Source organism: Onychomys torridus, chromosome 11 (genome assembly GCF_903995425.1).
Source record: "Onychomys torridus chromosome 11, mOncTor1.1, whole genome shotgun sequence".
Classification (NCBI taxonomy): Eukaryota; Metazoa; Chordata; class Mammalia; order Rodentia; family Cricetidae; genus Onychomys; species Onychomys torridus.
The window spans coordinates 74,266,863-74,294,858 of NC_050453.1; the positions used below are offsets into that span (position 1 = coordinate 74,266,863).

General features: G+C 40.6%; 1 protein-coding gene across 1 annotated transcript in view; it reads right to left on the bottom strand.

Annotated features, from left to right (window-relative positions):
- Zranb3 (zinc finger RANBP2-type containing 3) overlaps nt 1-27,996 on the bottom strand; it is a 145,726-nt gene that overhangs the window by 113,303 nt on the left and 4,427 nt on the right. The window contains exon 2 of the mRNA XM_036201990.1: nt 24,240-24,407. Within this exon, the coding sequence (XP_036057883.1) occupies nt 24,240-24,400 (161 nt within the window). The 5' untranslated portion in view covers nt 24,401-24,407. The remainder of the gene's footprint in view (nt 1-24,239; nt 24,408-27,996) is intronic.

Here is a 27,996-nt window from a genome sequence, read left to right on the forward strand (position 1 = left end):
CTGGAACTCGTTCTGTAGAACAGGCTGGTCTCAAACTTACAGAGATCCACCTGTCTCTGCCTTCCGAATGCTGGGATTAAAGGCGTGCACCACCGCCACTCGGCCAAGTTTACATTCTTTCAGTGTAATGCCACTGCTGTTTCTCTGGGTGTGAGGACTTCATTTTCCTTGATGGACGTGAGCTGTGGCTTCATGTGTCATACAATCCTTCTTCCGGTCGCAATGCTTCTGCTTCGCTCTTCCCAAGCAGGTCTCATCACCTGCGTCCACTCAAACACTTCAGCAGAGCATCAGTCCACTTCTTTATACTAGGCAGTTACGTCTTTCTCCATGAAAACGCTCCGGAAACCAACCCTCCATCCAGTTGTGAAGATTCCCAGGTGGATTTCAAGAGCACTTCCAACTAGTGAGAGGCTCATACAGGTCCAGTAGACACCCTTTATCTATCTTCAGGGATACACTCCAGGAACCCTAGTGGATGCCTGAAACCTCAAACAATATCAAATAGTAGATAAATGATGTTTCTCCTATACATACATACCTACAATAAAGCTTAATTTACAGGTTAGACACAGTAAGACAATAACTTATAGAAAAACAGCAATTATGACAATATGAGATAGTGAAAGCTATATGAGTGTGTTCTCTCATATACTCTTTTAATGGAATTAAACACAAGCACGGTAATTCTTTGACAATGGATCTGAAAACCAACATGGCTAACAAGTAGGTAGTGTATACTGTGGAGACATACTGAATAAAAGATATTCACATCCTAGCTGGGTTAGGGTAGCATGCTGCAAGATTTCACCATATTACTTCAGAATGTCATGTAATTTGATACTTACACATTATTTCCTTCTAGAATTTTTCATTTAATATTTTTAAAACACAACCGATTGCAACTGGAATTATGGAAAAGGAAGCTGTGACGAGGGGCGATCGTCTTCTGTTAATGACTACTTAGAGCACTGTATGTGCAAGCAACGCAGTCCAAAAAGCCGACTCAGAGAAAACTAACCACAGTTAATTGGTAATGCCAAGCTTAGCTCTGTATCCACACCGCGCTCATGTCCCTCCGTCCTAGGCAGTACTCCGTCAGGCCCTGTCTAACTCAATACTCCACATCTCTCTTCTTACATTCTCGCCATAGTTCAGTGTTGATTATCTCTTCTTTGACCCATTTCTCCTTCTCTTTGCTGAATAGTTTTTATTAGCATTCACACATGCTAAGCATTGTCACTGTAGAAACAAACAGAAATCTCTCCTCGTCTGTCCTTTGCTTCTCCAGACTGCAGCAGCTTTCCTCACAACCAAGCTTCCAGCCTCATTTTGTGCTTTTCTCAGTCCCAGTTCTCAGACCACTGAGCTGGGAAGAGTTCTTTAAGCTCAGGCTCTGTAAGCAAATGGATACTGCTCCCGGCATTTCTGTTGGTACTCAGAGCTGGACCAGCTCCCCTCTGTGCCTTAGTTTTCTAGCACATCAAGTAGGGCTACCAACCTAACAGATTAAGTGTTGATAAATGAATCTGTGCCTAAGTTTTATATATATATATATATATATATATATATATATATATATATATATATATATTCACACATATACATATATTATATATAGCACATATATTATATTTTTATGTTTCTTATTTCTTTATTCACTTATTTATTCACTTATTCATTCATTCGTTCATTTATCTATCTATCTATCTATCTATCTATCTATCTATTTATTCATTTAATGTTTTGGTTTTTTCAAGATAGGGTTTCTCTGTGTACTTTTGGTGCCTGTCCTGGATTTCACTTTGTAGACCAGGCTGGCCTTGAACTCACAGAGATCTTCCTGTCTCTACCTCCCAAGTGGATTAAAGACATGCACTGCCACCACCCTGGCTAACTTATATTTTTAAGATATGAAGAAATAGTAATACCGGCCCTTGTGTGACTGGGGCAGGACTGCAAACTCAAGGCCAGCTGGACTACATAGGAAGCTGAAAGTTGGCCTAAGGAACATAGGGGAACCCTGTCTCAGGCACACACACACACACACACACACACACACACACACACACACACACACAGAGAGAGAGAGAGAGAGAGAGAGAGAGAGAGAGAGAGAGAGAGAGTTAATGTTTTAGTATAAACTTAGAAACGTAGGCATCATTCTATTAGTTGTGAGTGCTATCATTAATGCTTAACATTTATCAGACATGGTGCAAATACAGTGTGGTTAAGGTCGAACTATCACAAAGTCTTTCTTAAAAAGAAAAGAAAAAACAAAACAAAACAGCAATATTCTTAAACATCTGTGGGCTGGTGAGATGGCTCAGCAGTTTTGATGACTTGAGTTCAAATCTTGGGACCTACATGGTGGAAAGAGACTTAACGCCACAGAGCTGACCTTGGAACTCCACACATCCCCTATGGGACACGGATACAAACAAACACACACACACACACACACACACACACACACACACACACACACACACACGATAAATGCAAAAAAGGCTATTTTACACAAATAAGAAAAAACCTTCTAAAATAACATGTGCATTCCTCTTTAATAAATCTCCCTACATGCTGTATTCCTTTTGCCTAAAATGATTTCAGGAAAGTTCCCTTCCTGTAGCCCGCCTTACACAGTTAGTAAATGCATATTTGATCTTCAAAATCCAGTTTGGTGCAGTCCTCTGAGAACTAGTTCCAAGACAACTATACTTCTTGGGTAAGTGGGAGAAAGAGGGAGCCATGGGCAAACTGGTTCAGATCAGTGACTGCAAAGATGGCTAATGTCACTGAGAACTGTCCTTGAACTTGGTTAAACCATCTCTGTACTTGTTAGTCCTGAGCCCTGTGTAAAGGATGCATGCACAACAAAAGGCCTCTTCTTACTAAGAAAACCATCAATACCCAAATCTTTCCCGAAAGGGCATGACTATTCAAACTCTTCACCACACAATGGAATGCCCATCTTTGCTGTGTAGCTACTCGCCAGCTCTGTCCTTCTGCCCACAGCTGTTCTGCCTATGACGTAACCTGCTGTTTCTTTTCTGTAATCAACTTTCTCTTGAGAATAACAACACCTAAAAAAACCAACCAAGCAAAAGAAGGACACCAGGAAATTCTCCATATAAACAAAACCTTATTTGTGATATTCAACTTAAACATATTTGGGGCAACAGAAGAAATATAGCTAAGATTATTTAATGCTACCAAGCAAAAGTGTGACTTTATTAAAATTAAGCTCTCAGAAAGACTAAATCTGAAAAGTGAACACTATATAATACACTGTCATTAAAATAGCTTGGTCTGTTTATCAGACTGGGGATGTGACTTGCTAAAACATTATTTAATTGTACTGATATTTTATTTATTTATTATATACACAGAAGAGGGCATCAGATCTCATTACAGATGGTTATGAGCCACCACATGGGAATTGAACTCAGGACCTCTGGAAGAACAGTCGGTGCTCTTAACCTCTGAGCCATTTCTCCAGCCGCCTGATATTTTATTTTAAAGATATCCTAAAATACTTTCAATGTTAGTTTGCTTTATTCTTTGGATTTTAAGTAACAAAAAAACCAACCAAACAAACAAACCAAAACAAAAACCCAGAAGCATAGCAAATTGATTCAAATTTGAAATAGGCCTTTTGTCTTATTTAAAATGTTCAAGGGGTTGGGGATTTAGCTCAGTGGTAGAGCACTTGCCTAGCAAGCGCAAGGCTCTGGGTTCGATCCTCAGCTCCAAAAAAAAAAAAAAGGCCGGGAGGTGGTGGCGCATGCCTTTAATCCCAGCACTCGGGAGGCAGAGACAGGTGGATATCTGTGAGTTCCAGGCCAGCCTGGTCTCCAAAGCGAGCTCCAGGAAAGGCGCAAAGCTACACAAAGAAACCCTGTCTCGAAAAACAAAAACAAAACAAAACAAAACAAAAAAGATTTAACAGATTTTAACTTTAAAAAACAGAAAGCTATTCACCAAGGCAATGAGGGAATTACCGAAATGTGTTTAATGAATACTGTTCCATTAAGCAGACTGCTGGAACGTGGTATAAAGAAGAACAGCACATATTGGCTTCCTCTAGTGTGGGTGTCCTGGTATCCTCGGGATCTTTCCCCCACTCATGAGTCAGCTTTACATAACACAGTAACATATAATTTCCCTCCTACTCACAAGCCAACACTTCAGAGATTACATTTTACCCTGTGTTATTTAAAGAATATGGTAACTTGCAACATTTTAATATTTTGCAAAATGTAAAAACAACCAAATTATTATCATGTCAGTAACAAAGCTCTTTGGCTTCAAAGAAGTATTCCAGTGTATTTTAATAACATAATGGTTTAGGAAAAGGTATTTGTAAAATATATAAACTGTTTGTTATAACGAAATACACTTTTTCTTAAGGTTTTAAATTTGATTCTATGTATGCATGTGTGTCCATGTGGTGCATGTGCATGTGACTGCTGGTGCCAGTGGACAGTGTTAGATCCCCTAGATCAGGAATCGCAGGCAGTTATGACTGATCTGGGCACTGGGAAACAAACTCAGGCCCTCTTGAAGAGCAAGTACTCTTAACCACAGAGTCATCTCCCTAGCTCTAGAACTTTTTTTTAATCTAGGTAAGATTAGTCATTTTTGGTTACAGAGAAATCAAGAAAATAAACAGTAACTTAACAATTATATGTTTAATGGAGAATTGTTTCCATACATATCTACTAAAGATAAGTAGTATGGTTCCAGAAAAGTAGAGTTGGGGGCAGGAGGGCAGGATGGACTTGGTTTTCTCCACAGTGGTGTGTGTGTGTGTGTGTGTGTGTGTGTGTGTGTGTGTGTGTGTGTGTGTGTGTTTACCACAAATAATAAGTGAATATCTAGATCATTTTGTTGTCTATGCTAAAATTATTTATTTATTTATTTACTTTTGGTTTTTCGAGACTGGGTTTCTCTGTGTAGCTTTGCACCTTTCCTGGAACTCACTCTGTAGACCAGGCTGGCCTCGAACTCACAGAGATCTGTCTGCCTCTGCCTCCCGAGTGCTGGGATTAAAGGCGTGCGCCACTGCCTAGTGGTACTAGAGCCACTACCTAGTAATACTCACAGTATTACTAGAATTTCGTTTCTTGACAAAACTTTGGAAATCACAACTATTGTTTAATTATTTATCACGGTGGAAAATTTTCAATTTTCTATTAGAAGGAAAGAATCTTCTGGAAGGAAAGAAGGAGGGAGGGAGAAGAAGAGAGCACGTAGGAATGAAGGAAGGGTGATTTAGAATGGCAGACAGGTTTAAGAACAGCACGGGTCCCTCACAGAGGGCACAGACTCAAGCACTGTGAGAACGACATTGTTTTGGTTCTCTCCCTGCTGAGACAGAATGCCTGAGTCACTTAGAGGAAAGAGGTTCACTTGGACGGCACTGCCCATCGTGTGGAGAGGTCATGATGGTAGGGACATGAGGCAGCTGCTGTCACACTGGATCTGCAGTCAGGAAGCAGGGAGATGTGATACTCAGCTCACTTTTTCCTTTTTTTCAGTTCAAGACCCCAAGCCATGGGATGACATCTTCTACAATTAGGATGTATCTTCCACTTCAATTAACCAAGCCAACAATCCCTCACAGGCATACCTAGAAGCTAATAATCCCTCAGAAGTATGCTTGGAATCTTGTCTTCTGGGTTTACAGTGCGAGGTGACCATCACAGCAATCAACTATCAAATAACAACGAGCTGCTGCAGCAGATGGCATCGCAGCACGTGAAGTGTTCTCATCTTACATGTCCTACACAAAATAGCATGACTTGCTTGAAGGCAGTAGGGGCTGGGGTTATCTCAGGGTGATCAACCTGCCAAGAGCAGATTTTTTTTTTCCTTCTAGTGAAGAACCAATGCATGTATTCCATTATAATCCAAAGCTGCAATTTGTTCATGGAAGGCAGGCTGGCAGAGCCAAGGAAGCAGGGATGGGAGAAAGGGAGAGAAAATGGGGAAATTAACCAAAACGACATATGTATAAAAAAGCCCCAAGGAAACCTGTTATTGTGCATGTTACTTAGTAACAAGGAAAAAAAGAAATGGGTCCAAATCTAAGATATGTGTTTTCTGAGCTTATGAATCCTTAAAACATACTACCTTGAGAGATAAGAAATGGAAGCCAGGCAATGGTGGTGTACGCCTTTAATCCCAGCACTCAGGAGGCAGAGGCAGGTGGTTCTCTGTGAGTTTGAGGCCTATCTGGTCTATACAGTAAGTTCCAGGACAGGCCCCACAGTTACACAGAGAAACTTTGTCTCAAAAAACAAAAACAAACAAACAAACAAAGAAATGGAAAGTTGGGGCTGGTGAGATGGCTCAATGGTTAAAAGCACTAGCTGCTCTTCCAGAGGTCCTGAGTTCAATTCCCAGCAACCACATGGTGGTACACAACTATCTATAGTGGGATCTGATACCTTTTTCTGGGAAAAAAAAAAATACAGACAGAGCACTTATATACATTAAATAAACAAATAAAATTTTAAAAATTTGAAAGTTAGGGCTGGAGAGATGGCTCAATGATTAAGAGCACCGACTGCTCTTCCAGATGGACCCAGGTTCAATTCCCAGCACCTACATGGCAGTTCACAACTGTCTGTAACTCCAGTTCCAGGACTACTGACACCCTCACACAGATAGATATACATATAGGCAAAACACACATAAAATAAAAATAAATAAATTATTTAAAAAAATTGAAAGTTATAATAAATTTTCTGTAATGGGATCTCTTTGACCTTTAGTTTCTTTACCGGTAAAGGAGAGTTAGTGATAAGTATCTATCTACCTGAAAGGTGGTAGCCTCACACAACAAAGGTTCTACAGCTCTAGTTCTCAGCCTTCCTAATGCCCTGGCCTTTTAATGCAGTTCCTCATGCTGTGGTGAGCCCCAACCATAAAATTATCTTTATTGCTACTTCATAACTGTAATTTTGCTACTGAAATGAATCATAATGTAAATATCTGATAGTGACCTGAGGGGCCGCAACCCACAGGTTGAGAACCACTGTTCTAGCGCATAATAAGGAGAGTTACCAGTGAGTATATGCCTGATGGGGCGGAAGTGTCTAACATATCATAGGCTTATTTGAAAATTAAATTCACTTACCTAATTCATTTCTATGTACTAAGGAAGTAATATCACTCAATATTACTAGTAGATTTTCAGTTTCCTATTGTAGTAAAATACACCTAAAACCTATGATTTCAATCATTTTAAGTTTGTAGTGCGATGTCATTAACCACATCTACTTTACTGTGCAATTACTGTTAAATCCATCTATTAAACCTTTGTTTCAACTCTTGAGGGCTTCTTCCCTTGCCCCAGATAAACATTTATTTTCTGTCTTTGTGAATATCAGTATTTTATGTAACTTATTAAGAGAAATCCTATTTGTCTTTCAATTGTATATTAGTATCAAACAGTGTAGTAGCAACACACTTAGTAATGACAACTCACCCCCCTCCCCCAATATATGTGTATACAAACAGTATCAAAATATTTATATAAGTTCAAAAATTTGGTGTTGGTAAAAGACATTTCATTTGCAGGTCAATTTTATGGTACACATGGAACTCAGCACTCTATAAGCAGTAAGTAGCATTATTCTATAAAACTTAGGTAATATATATTACCTTTGTTTCAAGATTATAATACCATTAAAAAAAAAAGAGTTGGGCAGTGGCACACGCCTTTAATCACAGCACTTGGGAGGCAGAGGCAGGTGGATCTCTGTGAGTTCGAGGCCAGCCTGATCTACATAATGAGTTCCAGGACAGCCAGGGTTACACAGAAAAATCCTGTCTTGAAAAACAAAAGATAAAAGAAGCAAAGTAGTATGAAAGTATACATTGTTCTTTAAAATTTTTTAAATAATACTGCAACATTCTACATTAAGTAAGACAACCAGATTACTCTGGTATCTACAAGATCAAACACAGTGTCTTCAGCTTTGTCTCAATAGTATCCAGGTCAGTGACAGAGATTCTGGTATTGGCTATACTGCCATGGCAGTCTTTCTGCTGCTGCCCACCCCAGCAATATGTGCCAGAGCAATGGATACCCTTTTCTCAGAGATCTTGACCTCACAACACAAAACATTCCCTCTTACAAATGAACCTCATTCACCCGACAGAAAAGTAATACTTTAAAGAGCAACTGTAGGATGCTAGAATCTAGAACAGTTATTACAGGTTCATCAGTTTCAAGTAAAGAATACGAAGTCACCAGATTCTGCTAGGCTTTACTATATTTTGAGCCTGAACCTGTTAGAATAGATCCTGACATAGTTTTGAGAAATTCCAGGGTTTTTCATTAGTAAAGGAAGGCCTCATGAGGCCTTCCCTCTCCCCCCACCCTTCAAGGACCTATAGTAAATAAATGGTTGTTGAGGGAAAGGGTAGACATTTTCTTCAGTGGTTCATGGAGGCACTGGTAAGTTCCTGTAAATAATCCTCCATCCATGATCCTGTAAGAAACCCTAATTAAATTCACTGGGACACACACACACATAGACACAGACATGAAAGCAGAAGAGGCTGGTTGGGAAAAGAAAGGAGATCAGCAGAAGTGGAAACACGTAAGGGAGGAAATTGGGGCAGATAAGATCAGAATACTAATAACTTAAAAAAAAAAACTATGGTTTAGGAATGGAGAGACGGCTCAGCAGTTTAAAGCACTTACTGTTCTTTAAAAGGACTGGGGTGCAGTTCCTAGCATCTACGTGGTGGATCACACCCATCCATAACTCCAGTTCCAGGAAATCTGAAGCCCTTCACTTCCACAGGCACCAAGCATGTATGTGGTTACATACAAACATGAAGGCAAACACCCATATACATGAGTAAAAATAAATACATCTTTAAGAAATCAGTTTCATAGCCGGATGGTGGCGCACACCTTTAATCCCAGTACTCAGGAGGCAGAGGCAGATGGATCTCTGTGAGTGTGAGACTAGCCTGGTCTACAGAGTGAGTTCCAAAACAGCCAGAGCTGTTACACAGAGAAACCCAGTCTCGAAACCCCCGCCCCCCCAACCCACAAAAAATTTTCAGTTTCATTTATTTTGTTTTTTGAGACAGGTTTCTCTGTATAGCCCTGGCTGTTCTGGAACTCACTATGTAGACTGGGCTGGCCTCGAACTCACAGAGATCCATCTGCCTCTGCCTCCTGAGTGCTGGGATTAAAGGCATGAATCACTACCACCCGGTGAAATCAGTTTTATTTTTAAGTACACATTTGCTAGCACAATAAAGTATCACATATTCAGGTGTCAGGAGCTTTTTGCTCTAAGTTACAAATCTCAAAATAAAAGAGGAAAGAGGCAGTATTCATGATGCCAGGGATGACCATAGACTCAGAACTAAGATGCAAATCCAAAAGCCATTGCTTTGTCCCCAAAACACACCACCTACATGCTCCTATTCACACATCATGAACCTTAGCAGGACACTGGCAGACTTCTGCCTAAACCTTCCTTTATGGGAAGATAGGAAGTTCAGCATTTTTCTTCTATAAAGACTTGCACCTGTGCATTTGTGTGTGTGTGTGTGTGTGTGTGTGTGTGTGTGTGTGTGTGTATGAGATGTGGTGGCACATATCTTTCACAGCACTTAGGAGATAGAGGCAAGAGGATCTCAGTGAGTTTGAGGCTAGCCTAGTCTACACAGTGAGCTCCAGGACAGCCAGGGATACATAGAAAGACCTTGCCTTAAAACAGCAACACCATCCCCCATCCCCTGGCTCACACACACACTTTTTTTTTTTTTCTCCAAGACAAGGTTTCTCTATGTAGCTTTGGAGCCTGTCCTGGAACTCGCTCTGTAGACCAGGCTGGCCTTGAATTCACTGAGATCCACCTGCTTCTGCCTCCCGAGTGCTGGGATTAAAGATGTGTGCCAAGCCCAATTTTCCACACACATTTTTGTGCTGTTGAGGATCCATACAACTATTCATTCTCATTGATGTAAGTTTTCCATTATGTAACATATCACAACTATTCCCTATTTTCTGCTAATGGACAGTTTAGGTAGCTATTATGAACAGTGCTGCTATGAACAATTTTTTGGTAAACATATACATATTCCAATAAACTCAGAGAGATGAACTACTGGATTCCAGAACATACTGGCCAATGTACAGTAGAAATAGACTGCTTTCCAAAGTAGTTGGCACAATTTTCCTTTCTAACCATAGTGTAACATAGCTATACTTTCACATCTTTACTGGAAGGATAGCTCTATCTCTCTATATATATACATTTGAGCCACTAGGGTAAGTGTGTGGTTTCCTAATTTTGCTCTCATATGTATCTTCAACAAAAAACCATGTATGTTCAATATAATTTAATATTATCCTTAAATTTGTAGGTTACAGAATTAAAGAAGGCTATTTCCCAACAAGAAGTTTTCTTTTTTTAAAAAAGTCGAATGAAGGATATTACAAAACAGTATTCATTCATTTATTAAAAAGTAGAATCAGGGCTGGAGAGATGGCTCAGAGGTCAAGAGCATCGACTGCTCTTCCAGAGGTCCTGAGTTCAGTTCCCAACACCCACATGGTGGCTCACAACCATCTGTAACGAGATCTGGCGCTCTCTTCTGTATACATAATAAATAAATAAATTTTAAAAAATTTTTTAAAAAAAAGTAGAATCATAGGGACTGAAGAGATGGTTCAGTGAGTGAAGTGCTTGCTCTAAAAGTGTAAGGACCGAATTTTGGATCCCCAGCACTGATATAAAGACAAGCAGAGCAAAGCATATCCATAACCCCAGGACTGGAGAGGCAGAGGCAGGGGGTACAGGAGCATGCAGGCCAGCTAGTTTAGCAGAGTCCAAGTTTGGTGAGAAACTCTGTCTCAAAACATAAAATGGAGAGTGAGAAAGAAAGACACCTGGTGTTGATTTCTGGACTCCACAGTGTGTATATGCACCCTTAAATATGTGTATACGCATGCATCCATCACACACACACAATTTCTGACATATGTGTCAATTCAGAAACAGGGAGCCAAATCTCTCACTAGACACTCTGTAAGGTTCTATACTGCTTGGGGACAAGGGAAAAAAATGAAGTCACTCTACAAAACAAATTGTTTTAGAGTGCCAAGATTTGGTTTCCTGTCAATGTGATGATTCCAACTGTATGCAATCAATTAGTACATTTTTTAAAAATTACTTCTTCCATATATTGAGTCATACTTGAATGTCACTCATTTTATCCTAATTATCCTTAGATTATTAAATTCAAATGATAAGTAGGAAAATTAATGCCTTAATATTAAAATAATTTAACAAAGGATCTTTTATTATAACAAAATCACCAAATGTTTCAAAATTGAATGTCTTCCACCAAACAAATAAGGATTACAGCATTACACCTAAACGTAACAGAAAATTTCAATTTTAGGAGAAAAGGAAAACAAAGTAGTTCACCATCAGTGATCCATTCCAGGATACCAAGTTACTACAAATGTTTTCCTTATATTTATGAACAAGAGCTAAAGTTTTCTCCATGTAGACAGAGAAATAAAAATAAATCACCCTAACAGTGCTTCCAGAAGAAATGAAAATACATTTTATGTCAGATGACATCTATACACAACAGCTGAGGATGAAGGCAATATCAAACCTTGCATCAAGTCTTTCAGGGACAGGACAGGCTTCTTCTATCTCCTCAGATATAAATAAATAATAACAAATGTTGTTCAACTAAAAATTCAGCCAAGCCGGGTGGTGGGGAGGAATGCCTGTAATCCCAGCACTCGGGAGGCAGAGGCAGGTGGATCTCTGTGAGTTTGAGGCCAGCCTGGTCTACAGAGTGAGTTCCAGGAAAGGCGCAATGCTACACAGAGAAACCCTGTCTCGAGAAACAAAGAAACAAAACAAACAAACAAACAAACAAACAAAAATCAGCTAAAAATTCATACATTGTTTCCCAATCACATATACTTGCAAATACATACATGTAAACCTAAATATGTACACAGAAATAGTTGCTCAATAATTCCATATTTCACTTCATACTGAGCATGGTGGAGCAGAGGTGGAAAGATCTGAAGCATGGCTATTGATCACCTTTGAAATCTAAGGGTACCTGAAAGTATAAATGACAAAACAGGAAGGCAGTTACAACAATATTAAATATTGGACTGCAGGGAGGCTCAGTATAAAAGCACTGGCAGCCACGTCCAGTGATGTAAGTACAATCCTTAAAATGGACATAGTGGAAGAACAGAACCAACCCCACAAGTTGTCCTCTGACTTACACACAATTGCCACTGCATGCTTTCATGCATACCTACATGTAGACACACATACACAAACCCACTTAAATGGGAAAAAATTAAGTATTATAATTTTAAAAACAAACAAACAAAAAGGAAGATTTTAGGCTATACATATGAGGGAAACAAAGCAAAGCAATACAAAACCCAGTGGGACACAGGTCTAGAGCCAGAGAGTTACCACCATTGCCAAGTTCAAAGGCTTTCTTTGCAATTACAGAGGACTTGGAGAGCTGGAAGCCAGAATGTGTCTAAACCCAGTCAAGGATGCAAGGTTCAATGACACAAGTTTTACCCACCTAGATACCCTAGAAGTGTCCATTTCTTTTGACTCAGGACATGTAGTGTTAATAGCCCTAAATACTCCTAAAAGTATACACTAAAGACAAGGTGTCAGTAGAGACCACAGCTGTGTCCTCTGCAAGGGGTTCTTGCAGCTAACAGGATTAGGAAATGTATACTTCTCCTTAACTGGTGTTGGCAGGAAAGCTAAACCAAAAAAGGAAAAGAAGAGGAAACATGAAAACAACTGTTATTTTTTATTTTAATTTCTTGGTTTTTTGAGACAGGGTCTCACTGTGCAGTTCTGGTAGTCCTGGAACTCACTATGTAGACCAGGCTGACTTTGAACTCATAGAGATCTGCCTGCCTCTGCTTATCAAGAGCTGGGATTAAAAGTGTGTGCCACCATATCAGCCTGAAAAAAATTTTTAAACAAAAAAGTTATCATGGAGAGATTAAAAAAAAATTTTTTTTTATTTGTTTGTTTTTGTTTTCAAGACAGGGTTTCCCTGTGTAGCCCTGGCTGCCCTGGAACTCACTCTGTGGACCACCTGGCTTTAAACTCACAGAGCTCTGTCAGTCTCTGCCTCCCATGTGCTGGGATTAAAGGTATGTGCCACCACTGCCCGGGGAGACAAGCATTTGCCTCTATAACCAAAGAGAGATAAAGCAGGGGTACAGGGGCTCAGGGGCCTATTGGAAAAATTGATAAATAAATGAAATGTCAGCAGACAGGTCACAGATAAACACATATAACTGAAATGAAGTTCAGTCCGGCCTCCTGGTGCCTGCTGTGCCCAAGGCAGCTGTCAAGGCAGAGCCAATGGAAAGCTGGAGAGAGCTGGGAGCAGTAGCTGGTCCAGGGGAGACTAACCCTGGTGCAGGGGTGTAACCTCCAAACAAGAAAGGACAAGTGGGTCCAAGTTAGTGCTTCCTATCGGGTCTAGAACCTTCCAGATCAAGTACCTAGAGCAGAAAGCGAGTGAGTTGAAAGTCTTAGTGCAGAACAGATAAACACAGAGTCAGAATTTTAACCAATAGTCTCTGCAGGACTCAGCACTGGTTTTTCAATCAGTCGTGTACTTAAATACGTATTATTTAATTACATATTGTGGATGACCTTAATTGTAATACAACTGATACATTGTCTAGGGGCACAATTGGAAAATCAGAAAATGACAGGTGGAAAAAATTGCTAATAATCAGTATTCTCAAGTAGCTGACTGTTAACACTGGCCTTTGTTCAGCAAAGTTTTGAAAGCAGATAGAAGGTTGACACATTCAAACTGTGAAATGTGTCTTCGTTTCTTTTTCCTGGAAAATGATGGGTGTGGCCAACAAAAACATCCGCCATACAGGCAGTTGAATCACTGCTTCCTATAATCCCAGGATTTTGGAAGTCAAGCCAGTAGAATTAGAGCTTAAGGTCCATCCACTACTTAGAAAGTTTGGGGGCAGCCTGAGCTACATAAGACACTGCCTGAAGCAACAGAAAATAAATAAATAAGCTGCAATTTACAGGAATAAAGAAAAAGTTAGTCAATAGCAAATCAAGAAAAAGAGAGGCATAAGGCTTACCACCAAGGCATACTACACTCCTAGACTACCAAAAAGGAAAGTAAGAAAGAAATGTGATCACTATGGGGGAGAAGCAGGGGGCTGGTGTCTTGTTTTTCTATTGCCATGAAGAGGCACCATGACCAAAGTTAGAAAAGAAAGCATTTAATTGGGATCTTCCTTACAGTTTCAGAGGGTTAAACCATGATCATCATGGTGGGAAGTGTAATGGCACAGAGGCATGGCACTGGGACAGTAGCTGAGAGCTTACATCTGACTTATAAGCATAAATCTGACTGATAAGCATAAGACATGTACACACACAGAGAGAGAGAGAGAGAGAGAGAGAGAGAGAGAGAGAGAGAGAGAGAGAGAGAGAAAGCACGAGCCTGACATGGACTTTTGGAACCTCAAAGCCCACCCCCAGTGACACACCTCCTCCAATAAGGCCACACCTCCTAATCCTTTCTAAACAGTCCACCTACTGGGAACCCAGTCTTCAAAAATATTAGCCTATGGGGGCTATTCCTGTTCAAAACACTGCATACACTAAACAAAAATATTATTAAAAAGAAAAACACCCCGGGTGGTGGTGGTGCAAGCCTTTAATCCCAGCACTTGGGAGGCAGAGCCAGGCAGATCTCTGTGAGTTCGAGGTCAGCTTGGTCTACAGAGCGAGATCCAGGAAAGGCGTAAAGCTACACAGAGAAACCCTGTCTCAAAAAAACAAAAAAAAAAAAAAAAAAAAACCAAAAAAAAAAAGCAAATATATCTTGTGTGATTTGGTAATCATATGAGAGACCCTTGGGAGGCAGAGCTGGCAGGTCAGAAAGACAAGACTTGTCCTCAGCTACATAGAAAGTTCAAGGCTAACCTGGGCTACAGAAGATCATGTCTGATGCAAACAAGTATCAAAACTACAAGCCTAAGTTTCTCTGAAAGTGAATTTGAAGGAAGTTCTCAGTTTTGTTAACTTCATTATGAGAACTTACTAATCATTGAGTTTTCTATACAATAAGATTCTTAATTACTGAGAAAATTTATGTAACCAGAAAATACATTAGGTATCTTAGTCAGTTTTCACTGTCGAGTTGATAAGTTCTTAAGAAGGATACATCACTGAAGAAGGGACATAACTGAGGGACTGCCTGATCAGACCGGCCTGTGTGTGCGTGTATGTGTGTGTGTGTGTGTGGGGTTATTAATTAGGTAGGAGAGCCCAGCCATCTGGAAGTGTCATTCAAATAAACCTTTCCTTCTAAACTGCTTTCACTCCAGCTGTTGGATCACAGCAACAGAAAGCAAACAAGAACATTAGGAAACAAAGTATATAGAGCAACAAAAAGCAAAGTAGCCTTCGAGTACATAAATAAAAATGCTCTAAATACATACAGAAATCAAGGCAGAGGTAACACATGACAGGAAACAAGACCCAGTGGACTTGAGCTGGATGTGCTAGGATCTAGAAGCACACTGCTGGAGGGAGAGCACAGTTCACAATGCTCCTGTTCTCTAACTGCAGGAAAGGGAAGGACTGACTGTCCCTTGACGTTAGTCAGCTAATCCCTCAGCTGGACACAGAAACCAGCCAAGCCTTCAACACTTCCCCTGTGAACATCTCCATCACGCTTCCCAAGCCTGGTGTGATGGCAAGTGTTCCGTGCAGAGAATATTTAATAATGCAGCTCTCCCATGTGAGCAGCAAAAACCAAGTGGTTTTAGTCTCACAAACATCAACAGTTTCCTTCTCTGGACAAGAGCAGCAAAAGGCAGTAAACTAGAGTGAGGTGAGACACAGCGTGTGAAACGCTCACAAACAGGTGAAGACAGAGGCACAGCTACACACATATGCTTATACATATACACAGAAAGCAAAGCTAAAGGTAAAAGAAGGGAGGAGGCGCAAGGGTACCTAAGAAGGGCCTAACACAGATGTAAACAGAGTCCACAACGAATGGAACAAAGACCACACTGGGGGCTGCCAGATGGCTCATGGAGTAAAGCCACTTGCTGCCAAGCCTAATGACCCTAGTTTGATACCCAAGATGCCACATAGTGGAAAGAGAGAACAGAAGTCCCCAAAGTTGTCCTCTGATCTGGGTAGAACTGGGGGCTAGGCCAGGCAGGTAAAAGTATTTGCCATGCAAACTTAGAGACCTGAGTTCAATCCCTGGAATCTATGTATAAAAAGGTGGAAGGATTAATCCCAGCACTCTGTGAGTTCGAGGCCAGCCTGGTCTACAGAGCCAGTTCCAGGGCAGGCTCCAAAACTACACAGAGAAACCCTGTCTTGAAAAACAAAAAAAAAAAGTGGAAAGAACCAATTCCACAAATTTGTCCTCTGACCTCTATACTCATGTGCCTTCCTTAATAATTAAAATAAATAAAATTAATGTTAAGATTAAAAATAAAGTCTGGAGAGATAGCTCAGCAGTTAGAAGTACTTCCTGCTCTTGCAGAGGACCTGAATTCAGTTCCCTCCACCCAAGCAGCCAACAACCGTTTTTAACTCCAGCTCCAAGAAATCTGACTCTCTCTTCTGGCCACCTTGGGCACATGCAAATACATGTTATACACACAAACATGCAGGCATATACATAAATAAAAATAAAATAATTAAAACTAAAAATGGTGGGCTAACAAGAGCGCTCAGTGAGTAAGAGCACTTGCTCTACAAGCATGAGGACCTGAGTTCAGATCCCAGAACCTACATAAGAGGCCAAGAATGACTATGTGTCTGCTGGGAACAGAGGCAGGAGGGTGGCTGGGACTTATTATCTCCTAGTCTAGCTCCAGGTTCAATGAGATATCCAATATTTTCCTCTCACCTCCAGGTATGAGTGCACACGCACTCACACACAAAATGAAAATAAATTTAAAAAAGGTACCTAATGGATAAATAGAATAAATGTACAACTGCAATATAACATGTCATAGCTAGATGATACCTATGACTCTTCAGATTTAAATTTAAATAAATTCAAGCTAGCCAAAATTTAAAAATGCACACTTTACTTGCATTAGCTATATTTTTCGAATCCAATAAACATAGGTTGCTAAAATGGGTATTGATTGGATTGTCTATGTACAGAGCCTTTCCATCCTGGCAGAACATTCTGTTAGACAGCACGCACCTAGAAAGCGGAGCCTGATTTATGACAGTGATGTCACTACATACCAGTGGGCTAAATCAGCCTTTTCATTAGATTGAGGAAGATCAATTGGATGTGGACATGCAAAAGTAAATGAAAAAAAAAAAAACAAACAGTTGTGGCCTTTACTTTGTACCAGAAATAAAATTATTCCAAGTGAACTGTAAATCTTATTGATGTGAAAAGTAAAAACATAAATATTTTAGAAGAAACTACTGGCAAAAGCTTGTCCTTCCACCGAATCTGGAATTCCCATCATGTCCTGCCTTAGACAAAGGAGCTCCTGGTTATCCAGGATTCAGAGGCAGGATTTCTGCCATGAGTTCCCTGGTTCTCAGGTCATTGGAATCATAGTAAATAGTGTTACCCATTTTTCTGACTCTCCAGATAACAAGATAGCAGGTGCCATATTGTTTCTGTACAATTTGGGTCCCCTTACGTAAGTATGTTCTTATTCTCATTAATAAAACCATTCTTAAGCCAAGACAGGTGGCATGCAGGTTATCCCCTTCATTACTGGGCAGCAGGCAGAGATTTCTAAAAAAAAAAAAAAACGATGTGCGAAAAATGCAAACCATAAAAATACTACTGGTAAAAACTACTTGAAATGGTACTAAAATGGAGAATTTCGGATTCTGGAGAGATGGCTCAGCTGGTAAAGGTGATTGTACACTCATGAAAAAGAAAATAAATAAATGTGATTTTTTGTTTTTAACAAATATAAAGAGTTAGAGAGATGGCTCAGTGGTTAAGAGTACTGGCTGCTCTTCCAGAGGACCTGGGTTCAATTCCCAGCACCCCCATGGTGGCTCACAGCCATCTATAATGGGAATCTGATGTCCTCTTCTGGCATGTAGGCATATATGCAGGCAGAGCATTCATATGTTTAAAAAAACAAAACAACAACAATAAAAACCCATAAATATAAATAAATAAAATTATAAAATCATAAGAATTTATGCTGATCAGGAAGTATTATTAGGACAGTAGAGTGGGAAGCTACAGTGAGAAAATCTGTAATACCCAATGGTCTGCATTCGATCTCCAGGAGCCACTGGCAGGAGAGAACCAACTCCCCCAAGTTGTTTTTTGACCTGCATGTGTGTGCCACAGGGAGCACACCCACACACAGTAAAAAACAAACAAACAAATAAATACAAAGTTTAAGTTTAAAAAAACAGGGAAAAGGTTATGGCAGGCCTGAAGTAGATATTTTCTTCACAGCCTTCAGAAAACATCGACTTGGTCAAAACCTTGATTTTGGACTACTAACCTCTAGAGAGTGAGAGATGATACATTTTTTTGTTGTTGTTGTTAACTGCTTTAGTGGTGGCACTTTTTTATGATAACTCAAGCAAGCCATGCAAGTAGTATTTAGTAAAGCAAAATACATGTATCTCTTATGATCCAATAACTCTTTTTGGGAGATGAACATAAGGAAAAAATGTAAATATGTCTATCTAGGTATTTGTGTAAGAATTACTACTGTTAAGACTTTGAAACTCAGAAATAACCCAATGACCATAGCAAAAAAAAAAGTGAACAAGTTTTGCTGTAGTCATACAATGGAATTTATATGATGAGAATGCAAAAATACAGATTTATTATCAGAATGCTGTGAAATGGAAGACATAGACACAAAAAAAATGTATCACATGTGTCCAACCTGCAGCCTATAGGCTACATGCACCCCAGGATAACTATGAATGCAGATCAATGTAAAATCAGAAACTTACTTTAAAAATTATACAATTTTTTGGAGGGGGCCACCTTGTTTGCATGATTCTCAAGTGCAACCTTTTAAGATAACATGTTATCATGTCAAAAAGCTGGACACAGGGCTGGAGAGATAGCTTAGAGATTAAGAGCACCGACTGCTCTTCCAGAGGTCCTGAGTTCAATTCCCAGCACTCACATGGTGGCTCATAACCACCTGTAATGAGAAGATCTGGCACCCTCTTCTGTATACATAATAAATAAATCTAAAAAAAAAAAAAAAAAAAAAAAAAAGCTGGACACATGGGCATTAGAAAAACAGCTGGGTGGCTCCGAGCACTTGTTCTTGCAGAGGCCCCAGGTTTGGTTCCTGGCACTCACATGGTGGGTTAAAACCATATGTAAGTGTAGTCCCAGTGAATCTGAAACCCTCTTCTGACCTCGGAGGGCACCTGGCATACAAGTGGTACACATATATGCAGGTAAACACTCATATACATAAATTAAATGAAATAAATCAATCTTTACTTTTTTAATTCGGCATTCAAAAAACAAAAGGAAAGAAAGAAATTGAAGACAGTGATGTTCTAAAACAGGAAGTGGCGATGGTGTCATGGGCCTATGAGGAAGCTGGACTAAAGTCTATCAAATTGTGCAAACAGGAAAATTGTATACAATGTGAACTATCTGTCAATAAAGATCTTATAGATTCTCTGTGTATCCCTGGCTGTCCTGAAACTCACTCTGTAGACCAGCCTGGCCTCGAACTCAAGAGATCGCCTGCCTCTGTGCTGGGATTAAAGTCGTGTGCCACCACCACCGTGTGTCTCAGTATATATCCCAGGATGGCCTGAAGTTTACAGTTCTCATACCTGGGCCTCCAGAATTCCGGGATTACACAAGTGTGCCCTCGTGCAGGGTTCATGTTCTCTTTTTTTGATCTGGGAGATGGCTACACTAAAATTCCTCAAGACTTACACAATTTGTTTGTATACCTTTCCACACTTACACTATAGGTGAGTAAGAAAAACTGCTTTTCAAAAACTGAGTAAGAGAGCAGATCAGTGCTGTGAGAGAAAACCAAAAGTTGACACTATCTAGCCAGGCATGGCAGCACACGCCTTAATCCCAGCACTCAGGAGAAGCAGGTGAGTTCCTGTGAGGTCAAGGTCAGTCTGATCTAAATAGAGAGCTCTAGGAAAGCCAGGGCTATGTAGAGAGACCGTGTCTCAAAAAACAAAACAAAAACAAAAACAAAGCCATTATCTAGTACACAGACAGTGTAAGAGACATTAACAGAAACAGGATAAAGTAAAGAATTGTAAGGGAAGGGCTAAAATTATAGAAAAAAGAGAGGATGGGAGGGATATGAAGAGGGACTGTCTGAGACCTTCCTGGAATCAACAAACACTAGTCAGATTTTCTATGTTTAAAATTTAAAATGGGATAAATAAAAAGGAAAGCATGCTGAATGAATTATTCTGAGAATGCAAAAATCCAGAGACAAACATTTCCTTCCAATCAGAAGAATGCCACAAACAAGTATTGGAGTGACTTACATTACTCATTAAAAAAAATTCAAATGCATAGAATAGCCACAAATAAAAAATACATTCACCAGAATTCACCACTCAACAATTAATACACTCACTATATTTATATTAGTAACATCTTGGCTTATCCACTCAAAGTTCCTCTAAACATACACGGTTTTGTATTTAAGAAAACAAGGTTCCGGGGGTGATGGCGCTCGCCTTTAATCCCAGCACTTGGGAGGCAGAGGCAGGCAGATCTCTGTGAGTTCGAGGCCAGCCTGGTCTACAGATTGAGTTCCAAGAAAAGTGCAAAGCTACACAGAGAAACCCTGTCTCAAAAAAAAAAAAAAAAAAAGAAAAGAAAAAAAGAAAGGAAACACAAAAGTGAGCCACCAATAGCATAGTTCTTTACCCCAAAACTCTCTTTTGTTACTGTCGAACAGATTCTATTTCCTTATTCATTTAAAAAAATATTTCGCCAGGCAGTGGTGGCGCACACCTCTAATCCCAGCACTTGGGAGGCAGAGCCAGGCAGATCTCTGTCAGTCTGAGGCCACCCTGGGCTACAGAGCGAGATCCAGAATAGGCACCAAAACTACACAGAGAAACCCTGTCTTGAAAAATAAAAACAAAAATAAAAAATTCAAACTCCAATAAACAAAAAGTTAATGGGAAACCAACGCGACACTGTTCATATTTCATTTGCTAAATAATACAATTTAAAATTTTAGTTGCTCATATCATATTCTAACAAAAAAGGACAATTTTAATTACAAGAAAGGAGAATTGTTATGCCTTCAAGATGCAGGTAAGCTCCACTTTTTATTTAATTTTCTTTTGTTTTGAGAAAGGGTCTGTAGTGCTAATTCACAAGCTGGAATCATAGGTACATGTCACCACATCCTCAAAATGAATAAATTTAGCTTTGTAAAAACTCACTTCTTAGCTTCCCATTTTACTGCATGGACTTCTATTTTCCTAAGAACAGTTAACAGTCTAAGGACAAGTATTTGGAAATTATTAAGATTAGCTCACTAAAAGAGAATAGCACTAGCTGCGCACCACTCTACTGGTAAGGCGGAAGGATGAACTGTTGTTAAAGATGCATGCCGAGGACCACAGAGAGTAAGTGGCTCAGACTTCAGCACTCTGTGGGCTCTGAAGCACATGCTCTATTTGCCCAGCTCTCACAGACAAGCAAAAAGAAACGACGGCTAACTAAAGAAGCGAAGGCCATCCAGTGGCAGGTTTGGATGGCATTTGCAACTGAACTCTTCAGGAACCTGAACACAGACATTATGAATGTAGAGTGGTCTAACCCTTAAAAACAAAGTAAATCTCCAAAGGAGATGTTTAGCTAGGAAGAACTGGGAAGACACAGGGACAAGGTGAAAGAGTCCAGTAATGTTAGCTATCACTTAGAGCGATACATAAATCCATAAATACAAATGCACACAACAGGGACTACCACTATGTTGAAAAGATTAACTTCTAGCAAGAAGTCTTCCACAAAGGCACACAGTGTGTCATTCCATTAATAGGAAGTCCCAGAACAGGAAAAACACATCTACTGCAGAACTGGGCCTGGCATAGTAGCACATGCCTTTAATCTCAGCTGAGAGAGAGGGGCAGAGGCAGGTAGATCTCTGCAAATTCAAGGCTAGCCAGGGCTACACAGTGAGACCCTGCCTCAAAACAACAACAAAAGCAAAACACAAACCACCAAAAAGCATAGATCGGGCTGGTGAGGTGGCTCCGTAAATAATGGCACCTGCCACCAAGCCTGACAGTCTGAGTTCAATCCCTACAAGGTGGAAAGAGTGAATCAAGTCCCCAAAACTGTCCTCTGACCTCCACAAGTGCATAGGTGGTGCCATCACTCCTAAAATAAATAAACAGAAGATAAACAGCCAGCTGGTGGTGGTGGCTCATGCCTTTAACCCCAGGACTTGGAAGGCAGAGAGAGGCAGGCAGATCTCTGAGTTCGATGCCAGACTAGTCTACAAAGCGAGTTCCTGAACAGCCAGGGATGTACAGAGAAGTCTCAAAAAACTAAAATAAATAAATAAATAAAAAATTAAATAATTAAACAAATATGAACTATAGTTAACCATACACACACTTAAGTATTCAGGGGTATAGAAAAAAAGCTGTGGTTTGCTTTGAGATGATTTAACAATAACTAATATGGATAGATGTGCAGAAAGGATAGAGGGATAGATAAGAGGAATTTGCTATCACAGATGGGTGAGAGGACCACAGGGTGGCCACCCAGCACTTAGGCACTGTTGCTTTATGTTTAACGATTTCCATAAGGCATGGCGGAGAAAGCTCATGACGCCTGAACTACGGGACCAAGGAGACACTATCCATAGGAAGGCAGACAACCCTGCCATGGCCCGATCTGACAGAGCAGGTGACTGGAAACCGCTACAGTCCAAACAGGACATGGTCTCAGTGAGCGGCTCTGGGAGTGGAGAACTTGGCTGCCGGCTTCAGCTGGAGGAAGCAGCAGGGTGCTGGGTGAGAGTAAGGTTATCACTGAGCCCCACTTCCTTCTTCCCTGCTCAACAGCCACGCCCCCTCTCCTGCTCTCCCCTCAGGAGGGGCAGTTCTTTCTAAACTGTGAACCCAAATAAACTTCTCCCTCATTTGGGTTTCGTCAGGTGTCTGTAGCTGCAACAAGGGAAGGGTTAGCCAATACAATGATGTTGGAAAAGAAGTACAACAACAACAACAACAACAACTCACTCACTAAATAAATGACGTACAAAATATAAGACGGAATAGGAACACCAAGAGGTTGCTATTTTTTTATTTTTATTTTTATTTTTTTGGTTTTTCGAGACAGGGTTACTCTGTGTAGCTTTGGAGCCTGTCCTAGAACTCACTCTGTAGCCCAGGTTGGCCTCGAACTCATAGAGATCCACCTGGCTCTGCCTCCCAAGTGCTGGGATTACAGGGGTGCGCCACCACCGCCCAGCAAGATTGCTATTTTAAACTGAATAAAATGTGATAGAGATGTGTGTGTGTGTGTGTGTGTGTGTGTGTGTGTGTGTGTGTGAGAGAGAGAGAGAGAGAGAGAGAGAGAGAGAGATGAATAGTATATATTCAAGAAAGCTGTCAATATGAAATCTTGGGAGTACCTAGTAACTCAGAGACTTGAGATATCTGACTGAAGCTGGGCATGGTGGCATACCCCTTTAATCGAAGCACTTGGGAGGCAGAGGCAAGCAGATCTCTAAGTTCTGGAGGCCAGCTTGATCTGCATAGTAAGTTCCAGGACAGCAAGGGCTATGTAGAGAGATGCCAGCACAAAAAACAGAACAGAACAAAACAAAACCATAAAAATAAGGTACCAGAGGAGCTGAGTTTGATCCCCAGAATTCACATGGTAATTCTGGCAAACTGAACTGGCCTCAACAAGTATAGTTTGGCACATATGTACAGCAAGCATAAATAAACCAAATGCAGTTAAGATACAGCATTGTTCAATGTATTTCCACCTCAAGTATAAGTAAATTAAAGCTTATGGATAAAGGCTACTTCACTACAATCTCTCTGGTCATAGAAGATTGAGCTATTTGAAAAGAAAGGGTTAAACAGAACTTGGCCTTTAAGCACTTTTCTTTTTCTCAGTAATTTTTAGCATGACTTATCAGAGTACTTTACCTGCCATCTCTTTGGAGGGCAAAAATGATGCCATCTTTTTGGAAAGGGAGCAGCTTTTCTCTGAGCTTGTCAGGTAGAACATCCAGCTGTGTATATGATTCGCTTGTCAAAGGAGAGCTCTGAGGCGTAGGAGCCTCCTTTTTGTCACCAGCTGCAGGCATGCTGAGCCTGAAAACAAGGAACAGAACACACAAAGGGTGGGGGGCATTATTCACCACACTGCAGAATCCCACATGCATGACAGTGAGTCACTTACACCCAGCTCTGGGATACTGGTTACACATAGACTAGCTAAACCATGGTCCCTGAGCGAGCTGCCAAGAAAACTCACGGCACTCAGGCCAGAAGTGACAGGATAATTCACTGGCCAAGAACAGTCCTCTATTTCATTTTGAAACATAAGATAGCCATACCCATTTCAAGCAATAAAATACAACACTGAAAAAAAAATTCATGTATCAACTGGATTTTTACAAAACTAGTAACATTATAGCCTTTTGAGCCTTTTCTTGATGTTTGTTATGGTGCTGTGGACTAAACCCAGGGCTTGCAAATACTATCTATAAAGTGCTCCACTACTGAGCTTAAATTCCAGCTCAGATAATTTCTTAAAAAAAAAAAAAAAAAAAAAAAAAAAAAAAAAAAAAAAAAAAAGAATGCATGTCCTAGGTGATTTACAAATTCTTTGGGAAAATGGCTTAGTGGGTAAAAGTGTCTGCCCCACAAGTCTGAGGACACGAGTTTGATTCCCAGGCCCCAAGTCAAAAAGGAAAGAATGGACTACACAGTTTTCCTTTGAGTTTTATGTGTGCCCCAACACATAAATAAAACAACCAAAACAACAGTTATTGTCTAGGAAATTTTGGAGAAAGAAAGATTTAGTAGAATTCACTTTTAAATAATTCTCTTAAAAAGTAACACTTGGCCGGGCGGTGGTGGCGCACGCCTTTAAGCCCAGCACTCGGGAGGCAGAGCCAGGCAGATGATCTCTGTGAGTTTGAGGCCAGCCTGGTCTCCAAAGCAAGTTCCAGGAAAGGCGCAAAGCTACACAGAGAAACCCTGTCTGGAAAAACAAAAAACAAAACAAAAACAAAAAACCAACCCCCCCACCCAAAAAAAAAAAAAAAAAACAAACAAGAAAAGAAAAAAATTACCACTTGCACTGGACATAGTGGTGCCAGCACTCAGGGGGCCAGCCTGGTCTACACAGTGTGTTCCAGGCCAGCTAGGGCTACATGCTATAAATTTGTCTCAAAAAGAGGGTATGGGGAAAATGACGTGCCAGTCTACTGAAAGTCTAGAAGGATAAAATCCAGAAAGGTAAAATTCTCAGACCTTTCCTCTATCCATCACTGGAAATACGCCAGGGTGGGACATTCTTTGTGGCTAAATTACCATAAAAATACCTGTTTTTAATAGTCAGAATATTTGCCTTAAAGACAGCCATAGTTAAAAATGCTTAACACCCAACTTCTTGAATTCCATGGCTGTGCATTCAGAGATATGAGTCTCAGTGTACACATATAGTAGACTCTGTGCTGGACTCTGGCTGCATCATAGTAAACACAGACGCTCTTTGAAAAACCTTCTATAGGCAGGTGCTTGGAATTAAGCTGGCATGCGAACAGGGATTTTTTTTTTTTTTTTTAGATCCGGGGTTTTAAAAGAATTTTAATGTATTATATGCATGTTAATATACATATGTTAAAACTGAAGCCTGAATCATAAACTTTTTTTTTCTTCAGAGCTGAGGACCGAAGCGCTCTACCACTGAGCTAAATCCCCAGCCCCCTTGAATCATAAATTTACAACCCCAAGAAGAAGGGATCAAAAAGAGTTATTGGAAGAAGTATAGCATACACAAAAACCTGGCTTGGCAAGAAAAGGAAGACATGGGGAAGTGTTGCTATATGACCATGCATGCGCTGGCCAATGATTAGTCATCCCAGGGCCTAAAGTCCTACCACGCACTGTGTGGTCACCTACAGCAGCGTGACCACATAATCTATGCGCACGTGTGGCAAAGCTATGTGAGCCCATATGTGCAAGTGTGTGGGGGGGATCAGACTCCCCTTCTCCCCACCCCCTTCTCTGCACAACCATCCCCACAGGCCTAAGCACTCTTCTCTTAATAAACTCACATTGTGGGTTTGTCGTACCTTGTGGCTTTCCTCACACGGTAAACAGAGCCACTTGATGAATAAAACAGCGCAGCACAAAACTAACAGGAAGAATCATGAGTCTGTACCTTCCTGCTCTTTCCAATGAACCACCCCTCCTCATTTCATATCGTCACTGGATTCTAGAACACAGAGTCCTCACAGTGCTCCTGCCAGCTCACTGGTTAATTCTTCTCAGTCTGAACTTCCCTCCTGGTCTACCTACCTGCAAGGCAGATGGACCAGGGCTCAGTTCCTAGTAGCTTCCTTTGAGTGCTACTCATGGGTTTAAATATTATTTCTCAGGCAACAACTTCCACATTTACACGTGAGGAACTCTCCTAAACTTCAGATTCACATATGCAACCATGACATCTCTACATTCCAAAAACAGAATTCTTTGATTGATTGATTGATTGATTTAGGTTTTTCAGGACAGGGTTTCTCTGTAGCTTTGGAGCCTGTCCTGGACTAGCTCTGTAGACCAGGCTGGCCTTGAACTCACAGAGATCCACCGGCCTCTGCCCCTGAGTGCTGGGATTACAGGCGTGCGCCACCGCCGCCCGGCTCAACAACAGAATCCTTTCCTCTCTTCCCTAATCTTTGTTGCATTCCTTGCAGCCAGGTATTTGCACTCCATTCTGTCTCAAACTGCTCGCCTCTCTATCAGCAACTCCTGTTGACTCTGCATTCTAATTATACCCAGAATCTCACCATTTCTCATCATTTACATCCACTGGCCTGATCTGAACCACCAGTCTCTAGTCCGAATTTCTAGGAAAATCTAACTGCTATTGCCCGTGTCCACCTTTTCCTCGATCCTTTTGGCAGTTCAACAGTGAGGTATTCTGGCCTTTACTCAGATCTCAGTCTCACTACCGCCTTTCAATCTCTTACGCCATCAGTCCCCCGCTCCCAGTTACCTCTCCATCCCTCACCTACTTTATCATGTAATGTTCTGGTACTTTCAGGTCTGAGAACACTGCAAGCTCATCTGAATATCATTCTACCCCAGATGCCTGCATGACCACCTTCCTTGTGTCCTTCAGACTCTTCTAAAGGGCCATTCTATCAACAAGTAACTTAGCCACTCCATTTCAATTCTAATTCCTCATAGCTCTACTCTTCCTCACTTTTGTTTTCTCCTTGATAGCCCCTATCAGCTTACAAAGTACTATACAATTTACATCTTTTGTTGTTTATTCTATTTCTCTTAACGAGGACATAGCTTCATAAAGGCAAGGGCTTACTGGGGCTTTGCTTTTTGTAATGAGGATTGACCCTAGGGCCTTCCTTGCGCATGCTGAACAGGTACTCTGTCCCTGAGCTGCGTCTCCAGTCTTTTACTTTTTATTTCAATACAGGGTCTAAGTCAGCCAGGCTGACCTTGAACTTGTGATCTTCCTGCTTCATCAGCCTCAGAAGTAGGTGACTCCAGCAACTCAGGATTTCTTTGTTTTGTTTACTAATGTTAAACACCCAGAAGTGCCTGGCACTGAGCACTCACTATGCCTTGAAAAACAAAAACAACAACAAAAAACAAACCAATCAACCAATAAAAATAAATTAAGTTTCAAAGGTCAGGAGGACCACACCGG